The sequence below is a fragment of the Python bivittatus genome, unplaced genomic scaffold (assembly GCF_059951505.1).
Source record: "Python bivittatus isolate LINGU-HERP-01145 unplaced genomic scaffold, Pbiv_v1 ctg000020_np1212, whole genome shotgun sequence".
Classification (NCBI taxonomy): domain Eukaryota; kingdom Metazoa; phylum Chordata; class Lepidosauria; order Squamata; family Pythonidae; genus Python; species Python bivittatus.
Genome location: NW_028277030.1, coordinates 39,215,583 through 39,230,670, shown reverse-complemented (window position 1 = coordinate 39,230,670; position 15,088 = coordinate 39,215,583). Strand labels below are relative to the sequence as shown.

The following is a 15,088-nucleotide window of genomic DNA, read 5'->3' as shown; positions in this document are numbered from 1 at the left end:
TGATTTAGCCAAACAACAGAGAGTTGCCTCCTTATTTATCCATTTCTGTATTTCTCTCCTTCCTTTGAATCATGCATTCAAAACATATGCTCACTACATACCAATTTAGTGAAGTAAATGGTAAAAGCTGTTAAAAAGAAATTGTAAAAAAATCTGGAAAAAAAATCTGCATTCACGGTTCTACCACTGGGTTGTGTGGCTTGGACCAAAAGGTCATCAATACTCAGAGGATTTGAAACTTTTGACTTTGCTTCATGATAGCTATTGCCCTTTATATAATAAATCCCACCAAGGGATACAGCCATATTTCATTTACATTTCACAAAAGGCATGAGCGTTCCTTTCCATGTAGTTTTATGAATTCCTTGGCCTCAGCAGAATATAAGGAATTGAATATAATTTAATGCAATCTTTTGCTTATATTTTTGTTTAGGATTTTGGAAACCAAATAATATCTTAAAAAAGAAGAGTTTGATTTTATCTCTGAATTAAAAAATAAAATAAATAAAATAAAATAAAATAAAATATGCTTTGGATATACAAGGCCCTTCATGTCACCCCAGGAATGTGCAGAATTCCATGGTCCAGTAATATAATGTTCTGATCTCCTCCAGAATATGGTGTGCCCCCCCCCCCCCGAATTCACTGTTACGTCTATGAATACCTCCCCGTTTACTCGAATAATTTTATTGGAACAGGAAGTGATTTAGAAGCTTCCAGACATATTCTAGTCCTCAGGGGACCATGTCAAAATACCATAAAACATGTCCTGTTCTAGAAGAATTACTTCCAGAAAATGACAAATTGTTGTCAGAGAAGCTGGCTCAGTATGTTTCTGGAGGGAAAAAAATGAAAACTTTCTGGAGGGACCACAAAATGTTCTGTTTTTGAGCCACTGAACTTTGCACAGAACTAATACACTGTTGTATGCATTCTATAGCTCTGTATTTGTTGCAAAACAACTGCACTGGCCTTTTAGGTAGCTAGCTATTTGCTAGATCTAGAATAATATTCCCAGGTATGCAGAGTCCCTATATTTGCACAATACTGAAAGTTCTACTGGTTGCTTTTCCCCAGTATTCTAAGCTGAATTATTCTTAACTTTGGTTAGGTTTGTTAGGGTATTTATGTATGTGTTTTAATGGGTGGTGTGAACCCAAACCATTTGCTTAAGTAAGTTTTGGGATATTGTGTAAATGCAGAAAATGGGAAGCAGGTTAATCATGCTTGTATGAAAACTGTTACAGTTGAAAAGTCATTCTATATAAATCAGCATCTATCAATTTAATTAAAAAGTGAAGGAGAAAATAAAGAGAAAATTCTCCTGAAAGCACAGTCCCTGCTGAAGCAAATCTTAAGCAAAACGCCTAGAACAATCCTTCCCTGAAGACTGCATATTTTCCTCTACCTATTATTCTGCTGCACATCTTACTGCAAAGCCAGTGCTCTGTCTGAGGAAATCATAAGTGATCAGCTATCCATATGTACTACATATCCTTTCTGTTAATGCTTCTCCACAACCCTGGAATCTCTTCTGTAGTTAGAAAACAAAAAGGGATCAGGATGCATTCCATTTCATCCATTTTGTGAACCTATCACTACTAATAAAGAGGTTAACTGTCCCTAGGTTGAACTCCACTTCAACTCAACTGTGTTCTCTCAGACTCCTCATCCATGACTGAATATGGTAGGGTTCAAACTCATATATTAGTGTCTGTCCATCCTAACCAGTGACTAGTTCAATGTAGCTCTAAATAACAAGTTCTCACATGTGAGGGAGGGCCAGGCCTATCTAAGACCTAAAGTCTTACTGCTGAGGTTTCATGGAGGCTCAGATACCTCTGAAAATAAATTGAATTTTTTTGCACATTTCTATAGTATTTTTTAAAATGTCTACACCACTTGTTTCTGTGTTCACTAAAAATGACAAGACAAAGCAAGAGTTTCTTCAGTAAAAAAAGCAGATGTTGGTATTTATTCAGCTGGAACTTGTTTTCTAATATTGATTAATGACTTGCATTGTTTGTCAAATGTGCTTTAAGGCACTGATATGAGATGTACAGTGTTGGCCTCATGGCAAATGTCAAGATTAATGACTTACAAATTATTATCTCTGATTGCCTCTGCACTTATGTCAGATAAGATAATGTCATACACACACACACACATGTATATGGACAGTTTGTTATATATACAATGTTGCTGAATTCTCTTAATTGTCATTTGGCCACTTTTAAATTATCTGGAATAATTATATCAGATAAATCAGGATAATATTCAACTACGAAAATATATTTAGATTGTATTGGGATGTTATTTCAGTTCCTTTAAAAGCAAAAGCAAAAAGAAATACTGCAATGGGAGATATAATAGAAGAACAGAGAGCCCCGTTTAGATCATAGAACTATGATCTGGCTCTTCTCCTATGCCATCAGTGAGAATGAGTCAGGAGCCCATCTTGTTGGGAGAATGAGTGTTTGTTATGTGATTGTGTACAACTGTGGTTTAATAATTAGGTTCTGTATTATTTTTTGTTTGATTTGGATTTTTTTTTCTTTTTTGCTTTTGAGTGATGAACACCACCCAGAATTATAATATAGAGAGTTGGGTGGTTTTATAAATGTCACAAACAAACAAACAAACAAACAGGCACACACCATCAAAAGATAAATTATTTTTTTCAAGATTTCTACTGTCTTTACAGGCACACGATGAGAAATAGCTTTGGTAGTCAAGTTTAGAAAGTTGCTTTGGATGATGTGCCTTAGAAACATAATACCTTCCCACTTTCCTCAGAAGAGGAAAACCCAGTAGTCTGGGTGGATACCATCCAACCACATAAGGAAGTGTTTCAAGGAGAATGCTGAGTGGCTATAGAATCTATCCACACTAACAATTTATAACATCATCCAGCTATCACCAAAATGATATATGGGTAAATGTGGATAAGCTGTATATCACCACAGTAATGTCTGGTGCAGGCTATAACTCATTAGAGTGGATAGCCTTGAGGTATCATTCTAAGGAGGTTTCAGACTTAGGGGATGTGCTTGTAACTCCTTGCAAATTATAGTGCTAAACATACAACAGTCTTTAGAGGAAACTGTGCCTCTTGGGATATGAGAATAGAGCTTGCATTCTTCTCCCATAGAACTTCAAAATGTGAGTCCTTTCATGTTTAATTGAATGCTTGCATAAGGATTATATGATGCCTGTGTGTTAATATACAATCATCATAGTTAGGGATTGTATCTTCTGCAATATATAATGCAGAGGCAGGAAACCTATAGCTAAGCAGATGTTGATAAAATGTAACTTGCAGCATCCCTAATGATTCCCATTCTGGCTGGGAATAATGAGGTGTGGTTCAGCAACATCAGAAGAACCAAGGACACTATTCTTCACATCCTATAGTCTGTATATGCAGAAATCACACACATGTTGATGGGCTTTCTCTTACGATCCAGTTCATTTTTTTACTTATTTAGTGAGCTTGTGGTGATCATATTAATGAGTTTTATGACAGGTATAAAGGAGATTAAAGTACTCTAAAGTATAAAAATACTTTGAAACTGTTCACAATTGTGTGAGAAGATTCAGTGTTTTCTGGGAGATATTATGTGCTATGACATCTCCTGGAACCTTTGAATGCCATTGAGTGTTCTAGGACAGTCAGACTAACAGAGGCAGCTTCCTCTGCTATGTTTTGAGAGAGACACAACCAATATAGTATTGCATATAGATGAAAAGAGCAGACTATTATATTCTTGCCTTTTCTGCTCCCATGCAATTTGAAAGGAAGCAGAAGCAAAAGTGTATTGTGGGGCAGAGGGGAGGAGAATCACATTAGTATAAATTTTGATAGCTGTAGCATGTATTTCTCTCACATAAAAGCACCAATTGTGCCAAGATATTTCTGCATAAGTAGTTTCTAGCTGTGAGCATACTAGAAGCCCAGATACTCCCCAGACACCATGGACGTGCTGCTGACTAGTATAAACCAGCTATGTCTATTTACTGAAGCGTGAGTTCTTTCACTGACATCAGTGTGTCCAATTTTGTTAGATCTTGCTTAGGAAGGCTTACGCTGAAGTAAATTAGGACAGAAGTCTGCCAAGCATAAGCATTTTAAAATTCTGTATCTTTTACTTTCTACTACTAAAATCCATGATACTTAAAATGTTCTAAAGGAAGGTTGGATAGTATGCATACATTACAGAATTACTACAGAATTCTCTGTTGTCTTTGCAGCAAAAACACAACGTAACAGCTACTCCTTTGAAGCTAGAGGTGCCATTCTAAATAAATCTGAATCATGTTGATGCCACAGTACAAATTCTTTTCAATAAGCCTTCTGTTTTTATTCGCTGAATGGTCTGTAACATATGCATAGCAAATGGAAGGAGCATAACCCTCTGAATGCCATCAAGTCCGAGTTGGACAGGGCTGATTTATAGAGTTTGAAGTAGAAATATAAAATTGATCATAGAACAGATGGATTCATGATCAAAAAAGTAGTGACTGTAACAGTTATCCATAATTCTATACATTAAATTATGACATAAACACTGTTCAATTATCCTTGCATTCTCATTCGGGAGTGAACCATACATGTATCACCCAGTGCAAGAGAACAGAGCTTTTTTGTTATCATTTTCTTGCATGTAAACTGAGCAATGTTGTTTTCTGAATTAATATGGTGAACATAGAATAATTTTCAAGGGGAACATGTTTTTGAAATTCTAGAGTTTACATAAGTCTGTTTCTTAGTTGAGAAGTTAATAGGTATCTGCTAGGTCCTCTAACTAATATATTAAAGGAATTAAATAGAAGGGGATAGGAAACTTTCTTTTTTCTAAATGTTATTTATTTATTTAACAAATTTAGAGGGATGCCCAGCTCACAAGAAGTGACTCTGGGGAGCATACAACAATTAAATAAAAAAATAAATATATAAAACCAATAATTATTAAAAATATAAAAACAGCCATTATTAAAATACAAACCAGTCAATCATAAAAACCAATTGGGAAATGAAAAATAAAGTTGATATAATGCTGATGGTTATAGAATTCAGTTAAAGTAATGATACAAAGTAGTTTAAAAATAGATTAAGAAATTAAAGTGTGATTGCTTGGAGGGGTGAACTTTCTTTAAAAGCATTGCTTGGTTAATTGGTTAAAACCTGTGCTTTGCGTCTCTACATTGCATTCAAATACTGAGAGAACATGTGACAGATCAACCTTTCATTTTTGTTTTCAGTGATTTCTCTACATTTCTATCTTTAATTTGTTTCATTATGTTTCCAACTCAGTTTGCAATTTTTAAGAGTCTGCATGAAAAATCACACATATTTGTGTATGCTTTTCCCTTAACAGAGTTTTTTCCATTGTGCAACATGTTCTTGCATGTTATTTTCATCAATATATGCATAACTATGGACACATTCTCCTAATATATGCATTTTATACACACTTTTTTCTTGATTAGACAATGAACACTGTTAAATTGGGGAAATAAAAAAAAATATTGAAGTATAGCTGTATTTTGGGATTCAGGGAGTACAAATTATATAAATTCACATTGTAAACCAAGTAGTTTTCTTCCACATACCTAGCTAAGAAACTTTTTTTTTCTTTTCAAGTCTGAGAAAAAGATGGAGTTCTTCCCAAAGAGTTTTTAAACTGGCCAGCACAAAAGGGATTTTTATGAGGTGTATACAGAGATTATCCAGACCACTTTGAAGGCTCATATTGGAACTCCAGAAATGAGGATTTTCTCTATATCACTCCTGAGATAATCTGAATTGAATGAGTCCTTGGTCCTGGAGCAAGACTTAAAAAAAAAAAAAAAACTAACATGGGAAATAAAAGAACTATAACTTTTTTTAAAAAAAAATTTCAATAGAATAGAATAGAATAGAATAGAATAGAATAGAATAGAATAGAATGAAATTTACAAGAAAATAGTTTTACGAAAGAATAAAGTGTACCAATTTTCATAAACTTTACGTGAAGGTTTTTGAGTTATTCATGTTTACCATCTGTTTTTTAAAAAGGAAAAAGTATTTTCAATTGACTGGAATTTCCATCTCCCTGTCTCTATTGCTGATTGCCATTTTCATGACTTTTTTGCCCCACTTTCCCAGAGTTTTATGAAGTGGGTCAAAGTCTGTCTTTCCCATTTTTGTTCTTTTTTGGAGGGTAAAATTTTACAGGTAAGTTGATGCTCCAAACTTTTAGAAAGTCCTGTTGCTGGGGTGAACATCATACCCACCTTTGAATTTGGACCACAACACCCCTAGGAAAGAGGTGCTTTTCAAATCGTTCAAGCTGCCACATCTTCTTCCAGACTCCTGTGGCTGCTTTTGAATTTCCTTTCAGTTATATAGAATTCATAAGCATGCACAGTTATTTGCATATGAAATAATTGTACATACATATGAAAGTGTAGATGGGAGCAGTTTCTGAAGCAGCTGTGCAAGCCTGGAAAAAGATTCAGCTGCTTTAACAAGCAGTCTTACATGATAGCTCCAAAAGACCTCTTTTGAAGGATTTATACAGGAATATTCTCCCAGGGACACTAAGGGGCGGGGGCGGGGGGGGAGGAAAAGGCCTGTTTTCTAGTAATTTGGAGCACTCATTAATTGTGGTGGGGAAGTGCACATACATAAACATACAGACAAACACATTTGTTGTTGCTCATTTACTTCTGAGTTGCTCAGTCCGTTCTGAGATTTCATGACCTGATGGACACCATTTGCCAGGAATTTCTGCCAATAAATGCTTCATTGAGTTCTATTAAGGTCATGTTTGTATCATCAGTAATAGCATCTAGGCATCTTGTATTCTACTTGGCTTTTCTTCAATTGCCTTCCATTTTTCCAGACATCAAAGTCTTCTATAACTCTTAATTCACTTCAGATATCTAAGCATTAGCTTCATTGTTTCTGGTGAGCAATTTGGTTTTACTTCATCTACTATTAACTGTTTGTTCTTTTTTGAGGTCCAAGGTATTTTCAACAATTTTCTGTAGCACCACAATTCAAAAGGATAAATTTTTGTTCATTCAGACTTTCTGATGGTCCAGTTTTCATAGCCACGTGTAACAACTGGGAAACCCATGGCTTTGGCAATATGTGCCTTTGTTATCTGTATGGTATCTTTAACTTTATTATTTTTTATAGATCTGTCATAGTCTTTCTCACAAGTAGAAGACATATTTTTTATATTATGCCTATAGACAAAATTCCTGTGAATTGTTGTATCTAGAAGGATAATATCTGCTGCTACTTCAGTTTCTTTTATACCTATTTGCTCTGAATTGGCATTGCCTATTGACATAATCTAAATATTAGATTATATTGAATATATATTGAGCATCAGATACACTTTTGCACTCTCTTCCTTCACCTTTAGTGAGAGATTTCTTAAGACTTTACTTCCAGCCATCATTAGTACATATGTGCAAAGTCCACAGTGTCTAAAATGCTATTAAATACACCTTCTTTCAGGTAAAGAATATGTTGAAAGGATCAAGTGGGAGATATATGACATATTCAGAAGATCTGCTTCTAGTTTGATCATATGTTAGATACCTGCCTATGAAACTTACAGGAATATTCTTCACTTATTTTGGCTTTATGAGAATTCAGGTTAACTCCTCCTTGCCCCTCCCTTCTCTTAACGTGTGAAACACCTTATTGTTCATACTGGCAGGACGTTTGTGTGTGTGTGTGTGTGTGTGTGAGTTATATGTGTATGTGTGCATGCACAGTATAGTGCAGAAAGATAATAAAATATTGGAAATTGGGCATAGATTCATGTTTCAGATTTGACAGAATCTTATACATGATCTATAGTTCCACCAGGAACAACTGGGAATTGTGGATGTTCAACACCAATAAAAAGCCAATTCTTTGAAATGTAATCATGGGATTTCAGTTTCATGCCTTGCAGAAATGGGGGGAAAAATCAAATACAAAAGAGAGCCTTCAGTACCAACCTTCAACATAAATCTTTCCCCTGCACTTTGTAAAGGGAGTACTATTTCACCCTGTGAGGAAAAAGAGGAGGAAAAAAAATTGTAGATCATGTAAGTTTTGTGGGAAATTTGTACTCATTATGAAAGCCTTATATAAGAAACCAAGCTGTGCTATCCATGGGAAGATAGGGTCACTGTTTCAGACAAAAGCAAATTTTTTATTTCTCTAAAAATGATATTTGAGAGCTTATTATTCTTACGGTATTAAAAGGTTCTGTGATTCACTGACATAGTTAAAAGTGGTGGATTGGAATTGGATTAAGTTATTCCTGCTTTAGGCCCACTGATTCCATACAGGAAAATTAGTCATGGCAATAAAATTAAGCCTCATTTAATCCGGAAGGACTTTGGTGTGACTAAATTAATGAACCAATTGCTTTCTCAAACAACTGGTAAGGTTACTTCACCTGAGAGTTAGAATAACCCTGAGAATTATGATAAGGTTGCATACATTGAACAATTCACTTGCCACAATTTCAGAGATTATCTGTTTTGCAAAATTGACTCAAAGAGATTAAACTGAAAATCATTGTAAATTCTGAAACTCAGAGTCCATTGGGCTAAGAAGATTCCATGAGTGATATATATAAACAGATGCAATCCATTATAACTGAGACTGTGTTGAAAACTTATTCTGCATTTTTTTTTTTTTACCATCCTCTTTCAATCTGATGGAAAAGTAATAATTTATTAGAATACTTTTTAAAGGATAATTAATTTTTCAGTAAAATTCTTGTGGGTGAGGTATGGGATTCTTGTCCTTAAATTAGTTACAAAACGGCCGAAGGTTGTGAAGGATGATTTTTTTTTTCATGATTTTTTTCATCTTATTGGCAGGCTGCAAACTGCCTGGGTTCTCACATTTCAGTGAAATCCCAATAAAAGAGTGACTTCATGAGGCAAATTCTCTTGTGGGGCTTTTTCATATTGGGAAGAAAGAAATACCAGAGAAGATGAAGCAGTGGCTTCAGAAAAACACCCCACCCCGCCCTGCCCACTCCCAACCTCCCAACCCCTCGCACTAAGTACACTTGGCAGATTTCTTACTACATTACTTCTAGTGCCATAATTTCCACATGATTCTGCTCCATGTGCATACCATTTTGAGTTCTGAGAATTCTGCTTGAGTTGCATATTGAAGTCAATCTGGTGGATTAATATAAAAGTTTTAAATAAAAATTGAAAGAAATATTATTAAAAAGGAGTACATTTAGTGAGCATTGAGAATCCTTCCACTTGGTTCATTTAGCTGGAAAGATAATAGCTGGCAGCAGACAAAGGTTGACATTTTGTAAAATGTCAACCTTACATAATGGGTCAAGGTCTTGGCCATGATCCACAGCTGTTCTTCAAGAATTATGTTTCATCAGCTTCTTTTTAGTCTAAAGGACAATTTTACTGAGAAGATTATCATTTTAAGAATGGCATTAGAATAAATATTTTGAGCACATTTCTGCCCTGAACATGGCTCTTCTGCTGAAAACAAATGGGAGTATAAATGTTATAAATGAAATCCAGTATCCTTTACATCATGACTCGAGCATTATTCAGAAGAATTTTCCTTTCTCTTTCTGCTTGAACATCCTCTAGAATTACAATAAGAACAGATGTAAGCTGCATATAAAGCATGAATGAATAAAATAATCTTACAATAAGTATAAGTGTAACAGAGGCAAGGATTGGGAGTAAGTGAAAGAACTTAATTTCTTGCCAGGTGACAAGAGAGACCTTTAGATTTCTTGCAACATTGAAAGTTTTGTACACTCTAATAAAAGGATCTCTCCTTTAAACCATAGCTCACATTTGATTTATATATTAAATGGTAGTTGGCAATTGGTCTATCAAGTGAAGACAGCAAATAGTTTAAGAGAATTTAAAAAAAATAGAAGCAAAATTAAGCAGAAGAAGTTAGGAATCAAAAGGATTGAAAGAGATTTTTGAACTTAAAACATTTCTATGTTACTTCTGAGAACACAAAAAACACTTTTAGCTTGTCAGAAGCATGTTAGAATGGGAATTTAAAACATCCACCAGGCTTTTTTATTCTAGAATAATATCCTTTTTTCATTTTACTAACAAAAAGCACTTGTTTCTTTTATTTTGCCTATGACTAATATTATCTTTTTGAACAGCCAGAATGGCGTGTTGATTTGTACCAACTATGCCTTGCTTCTGTACTACAAAAATAGCTTTTACCAGTAGATTATTATAATTGTACATTAATTTAGCATTGTAGATTGATATTTGAAGTATTTAATAAAAGGATTTGTAGAACAGATTACAGCATGGATCTAAAATATGAAGTATATCTGTTTTTTTTTCTCTCTCCTAAAAAAGAAATTTAGCATAACATCTGTTCTCTCCTTTTACTACAGTTCAGCCAGTAGCAGTCATTTGAAAAGGGTCAAGTACTGAACTAAACATGACCCAAAATAGTTCTGAAGATGCTAGAATTATTAGCTGACCTTTTTTTAATTATTATTTTTATTCCTCAATCCTGCATCTGAACACTAATTAAATGAACATTAAGGTGCAGGATAGATTGGTTTTTCCCATTTTTTTTTAAATTTAAAAGGTAAAACATTCCATCAATTATCATTCCATCAGGTTCGAAAATTATAGGCAAGATAATAGAAGTCTGATTCCAGTTGAAGTTAGAAAGGAAAAAGTTGTCCCTCAAATGTCAAGGCACCTTGTGGTCCAAGAAATTAAAACTAAACTGTTTGCAGTATGAATCCCAAGGTGGTGCTATATCTCAGCTGCCATGACATTTAGCCAGTGACTTTTCATAGCTTGTTAATAATGTATAGCCACCCCAATATAAATTTGCAGCGACAGAACTAGCCTGTTAGAGTGAAGTAGTTAAGGAGATTTATTCTGCCCAGAAAATGCAGATTTGAATGAGGGAGGGGGAGGAAATCAGGACAAATGTCCAAAGAATTTTGTGTTAGGCTGTTTTATTTAATGGGGCATTGGGGCAACTTTGTTCATTTTTATTTATTATTCTTGTCTTCTAACTCTTTTTTTTAAAGTTCAACATATATTCAGATAATTATGAATACTAATCAGATTGGTAATATGTATCAATCCATTCATCTCATCCATTCTTCTAAGCAAAAAGAACTCAATAGAGTTAAAGGTGACTGCATGAGTGCTGTCTCGTTAAACTATATTGCTGTTAATGATCTATCTTTTGAATAAAACCAGCTCACTGCTCTGCTGGAAGATGCCAGCCTTCAACCTGGCAGTTATACAAATTATTCATAAACTGTGAAATGTCAGCAGATAGATGAAAAGAGATGAGAAAAGGGTACAGGTGAGAAATAGAGACAAAGAACAATAGGTTACAGCAGGATATGGATTGGAATTGAAGGGGGAGGAAAGGGAGTTTGACATTTGGAGAGTTGTAGGCCCAATATAAGACTGCAGGGAGTTATTCAACCAGGAGACACTTAACTTCTCTTGACGACCTCTGGGTTTGTGAACACTTACAGCTGAGAAAATGATTCAGTTGCTTTCATTTCAGCCTGATTTGTTGAGTAAATAATTACAAAGGGCATTCCAAGTCCATAGCTTTCAGACTTTTCTGGTCAATAGAGATGGAAATATATTATAAACATATATTAACTAAAGAACTTTAAAAATAAGTAGATAAGTAAACACTGTTGGCATCAGTGTCATTGAAGTCTACTGCATACAGAGAAAACCTCAAACTGGCTGCTGGAGACATTCTCAGACTCAGCAGCAGCATGCATTAATTTGCAAGGAAAAAAAAGAAGTATAGCTCATGGCCACTGAAGAGAATGACGGTATAGTGGTACCTCGAGTTACGAATTTAATCCGTTCCGTGACTCTGGTTGCAACTCGAATTGGTCGCAACACGAGGCAAATTTTCCCATAAGGTTCAATGTAATTACCGTTAATCTGTTCTGGCGTGGAGGACAGGGAGGCGGCTATTGCTTGGAGGGGGAGTCAGGGGCAGAAAAATGGCCACGGACCACGTGTCAGGGGCGGAAAAATGGCTGCGGACCACATGTCAGGGGCGGAAAATGGCCACGGACCAAGTGTCGGGCGGAAAATGGCCGCGGACCACGTGTCAGGGGCGGAAAAATGGCCACAGACCACGTGTCAGGGGCAGAAAAATGGCCGCGGACCACAGGTCAGGGGCGGAAAATGGCCGCGGACCACGTGTCACGGGAGGGAAAATGGCCACGGATCCGGTTCGTAACTCGAGGTGGTTCGCAACACGAGGTAAATTTTTGGGGCCGGAGCTGGTTGTAACACGAAAAATTCGTAAGCAGAGGCGTTCATAACTCGAGGTACCACTATACTGATTTTTTCACTTTTCTAGAATGTCTGGAAGTGTTCTTCCATCTTTACCTGCCATGCCCCCCACCTTCCAAGTCATATCTCCTCAAAGGAAGGGAAAGCAAGCCACCTGTTGTGATTAAATGTCTATCAGGCCCCTACTCCATGTTCCCATGGAGTAGGAAAGAGGACTGTTGCAAAAGAGACACCTCAGCCCTGGGGAAGGGGGGAAGTGTGAGAAAGAGAAGTCCACCTTAATTATGCCTGGTGTAAGTTGATCTAGATAATTGCTTTAGCAGGCTTTCAACATTCTGTTACATTGCCCTACTAACAATAAAGATGTTTCCAGAAATCCAAGTTGTTCTTGCTTCCCGAGTTTGCCCACCTTGATTGCTGTGGGCCCTTCTTATTTGCCAGAGGGTTTGAATAAGGTCACTGTTTCTCCAGACTGAGTAAGCTCCACTGGCAAGAGATTGTGTGCCCATGTTGGTTAGATTTGGAAGTTAGGGCTGGCAACAAGAAAGCAGGGAAAAGACATGGTAATATTAGATTTGGGATGATATTGGCTGTAGTGTGGTAGAGCTTGCTATTAAGCTTGCTATTTTTTGCTTGAACTCCAGAAATTTTGATTCTTTGGTGTGCCTTAATCAGCTATCCTTCTTGAACTGGTATCATTCTGCTGCTGTACATGGTGATGTCCATTAAACACATTCTCATTTCTTTGTTTTTACTATTGCTGAGCAAAGTAGCAAAGCAATCAACCTTGTGTGATTACTGCTTTATCTAACATTATCCCTAAGTAACATAACTGGAAATAGGGTTGCTATCTCTTTTCCTTGACACCAGACATTGCCCTTTAAATTTCCAGTCAAAGTGGTTTGGGAATGCCCTTACAAATGGGAGTCCTAAATTTGCAACACACTAACAAAATTCCAGAAGGGCTTATCAATGGCAATGTTTTAAAAAATGCTGAAGTCAAGCAACATTACTAGGTTTACATGCCCTTTGCCAGGCTCCAGAAAAAAGTCTATCTGCCATAGATACCCAGTTTTTATCCCATTCAGTGGAAATTAATATCCAGATGGTTATTTAACAGGAATTAAATTGAACCAAGATAGAATATATCCATAAAAATCATATTTATTCCAACATATTTATGCAATAGTATATCATGCTAAATTATAATGGATTAATGTTATATTTAGGTGCCTCGGTGGATTTTCTGGCCAATTTTGTGAAATAGACCTGAATGAGTGCAGCTCTTCTCCTTGCTTACATGACTCAGTTTGTGAAGATCTTATTAATGGATACTTCTGCAGATGTCAGAAAGGTAACAATTGAGGAAAATACTTTGAATTAAGTTTTTTTTTTTTTTTTTTTTTTTACTGTTCAAGAATTCAGACTGCCGAGAACTTTCCTTTTTTTTTTTTTTCTGCACCAAGGTGATACTTACTGGAACTAAGCAGTGGAATGATTGTTTTCTCTAAATAGAATGTAATATATCAGGAAATCCCTTTTTGTTGTTTCTGAGGTGCAAATTGATCTAACCTCTTGATCAAAAAGTATCAGAGCAGAAAAACATTTTCCAGTGGAAGCAACCAAATGCACTTAAAATGTTGTCTTGAGTCCAAAGAGAGAATTAGTTGTTTTAATTAGCATTCTACAGTGGTTAATTCTGCCATGTGTTGGACAGTTTGATTGAATGTTACTGTAAATTTGTGGAACAATTTGCATTTGGAATGAGGACAGCTCTTGGAATAAAGCAAGGAAAAAGAAATTGTTGGTTCACATATAACACTAAGCCAGGAGGTTTATTTGAAGTAGTGTGATATGTAGGGCCTGCCATAGTGATTTATCAATCACGGTTTAAAGTATGCACCACTCCTGGAAAATACACATGGCTTCCATTATTGTTTCCACACCATACAATCAGTGGTGGTATAAATTCCTGTTGTTGCTGTTGTTTTTCCTTTCCTTTCCTTTCCTTTCCTTTCCTTTCCTTTCCTTTCCTTTCCTTTCCTTTCCTTTCCTTTCCTTTCCTTTCCTTTCCTTTCCTTTCCTTTCCTTTCCTTTCCTTTCTTTCCTTTCCTTTCCTTTCCTTTCCTTTCCTGCCCCTCCCCTCCCCTCCCCTCCCCTTCCCCTTCCCCTTCCCCTTCCCCGTATGTTTCATTTGGGGGGGATAGTAGAGGAGGTTTCTAAGGAGCAAAAGGGGTGCCTTAAGGTTTTTTTTCCCTTTTTTGTTTTTAGGGAAATAAATCAGTTTTAATTCACTTTGATGAAAGGCAATATACTTTGGAAATTATTTCAGAGGAGAAAAGTTCACCAGATTCCCTTGAAAAATGGGAAGATTTGCCCTTATTGTGGAGAAACAGAAATCTCCTACCCAAATTCTCTGCTCATAAAGTCAGTGGAGAATTTCAAAAGGTTATTCATGCTTAGCTTCAGCTAATGGGGCATGAGGGCAAAGAACCTAAATCCTTGATATGTTTCTACTTAAAATAGAGCCTAAAGGCCCATTCTCAGTAACACAAGTACTTTATAATTACACCATGGATTAATAATTTGTCATTGCAGGCTTGCTACTGCACCAATGAGACACAATTTCTGTCTTTATTCGAGCTGTATAACAAGGCCAGCAGCAAGTAGCATCTGCTTTCTCCATCCACCCATCATTCACTCAAGACTGTGTTCTATCATAGCTGCTTTTCTTTTTAAAAGAATAATGGTAGCAAAGCTT

The 15,088-nt window shown here is 36.0% G+C and overlaps 1 protein-coding gene across 1 annotated transcript in view; it reads left to right on the top strand.

Moving 5' to 3' along the window:
* The window catches only part of EYS (EGF-like photoreceptor maintenance factor), a 507,483-nt gene that overhangs the window by 156,087 nt on the left and 336,308 nt on the right, over positions 1-15,088 (top strand). Inside the window, 1 exon segment of the mRNA XM_088150272.1 lies at positions 13,557-13,681. Coding sequence (XP_088006398.1) covers positions 13,557-13,681 — 125 coding nt within the window.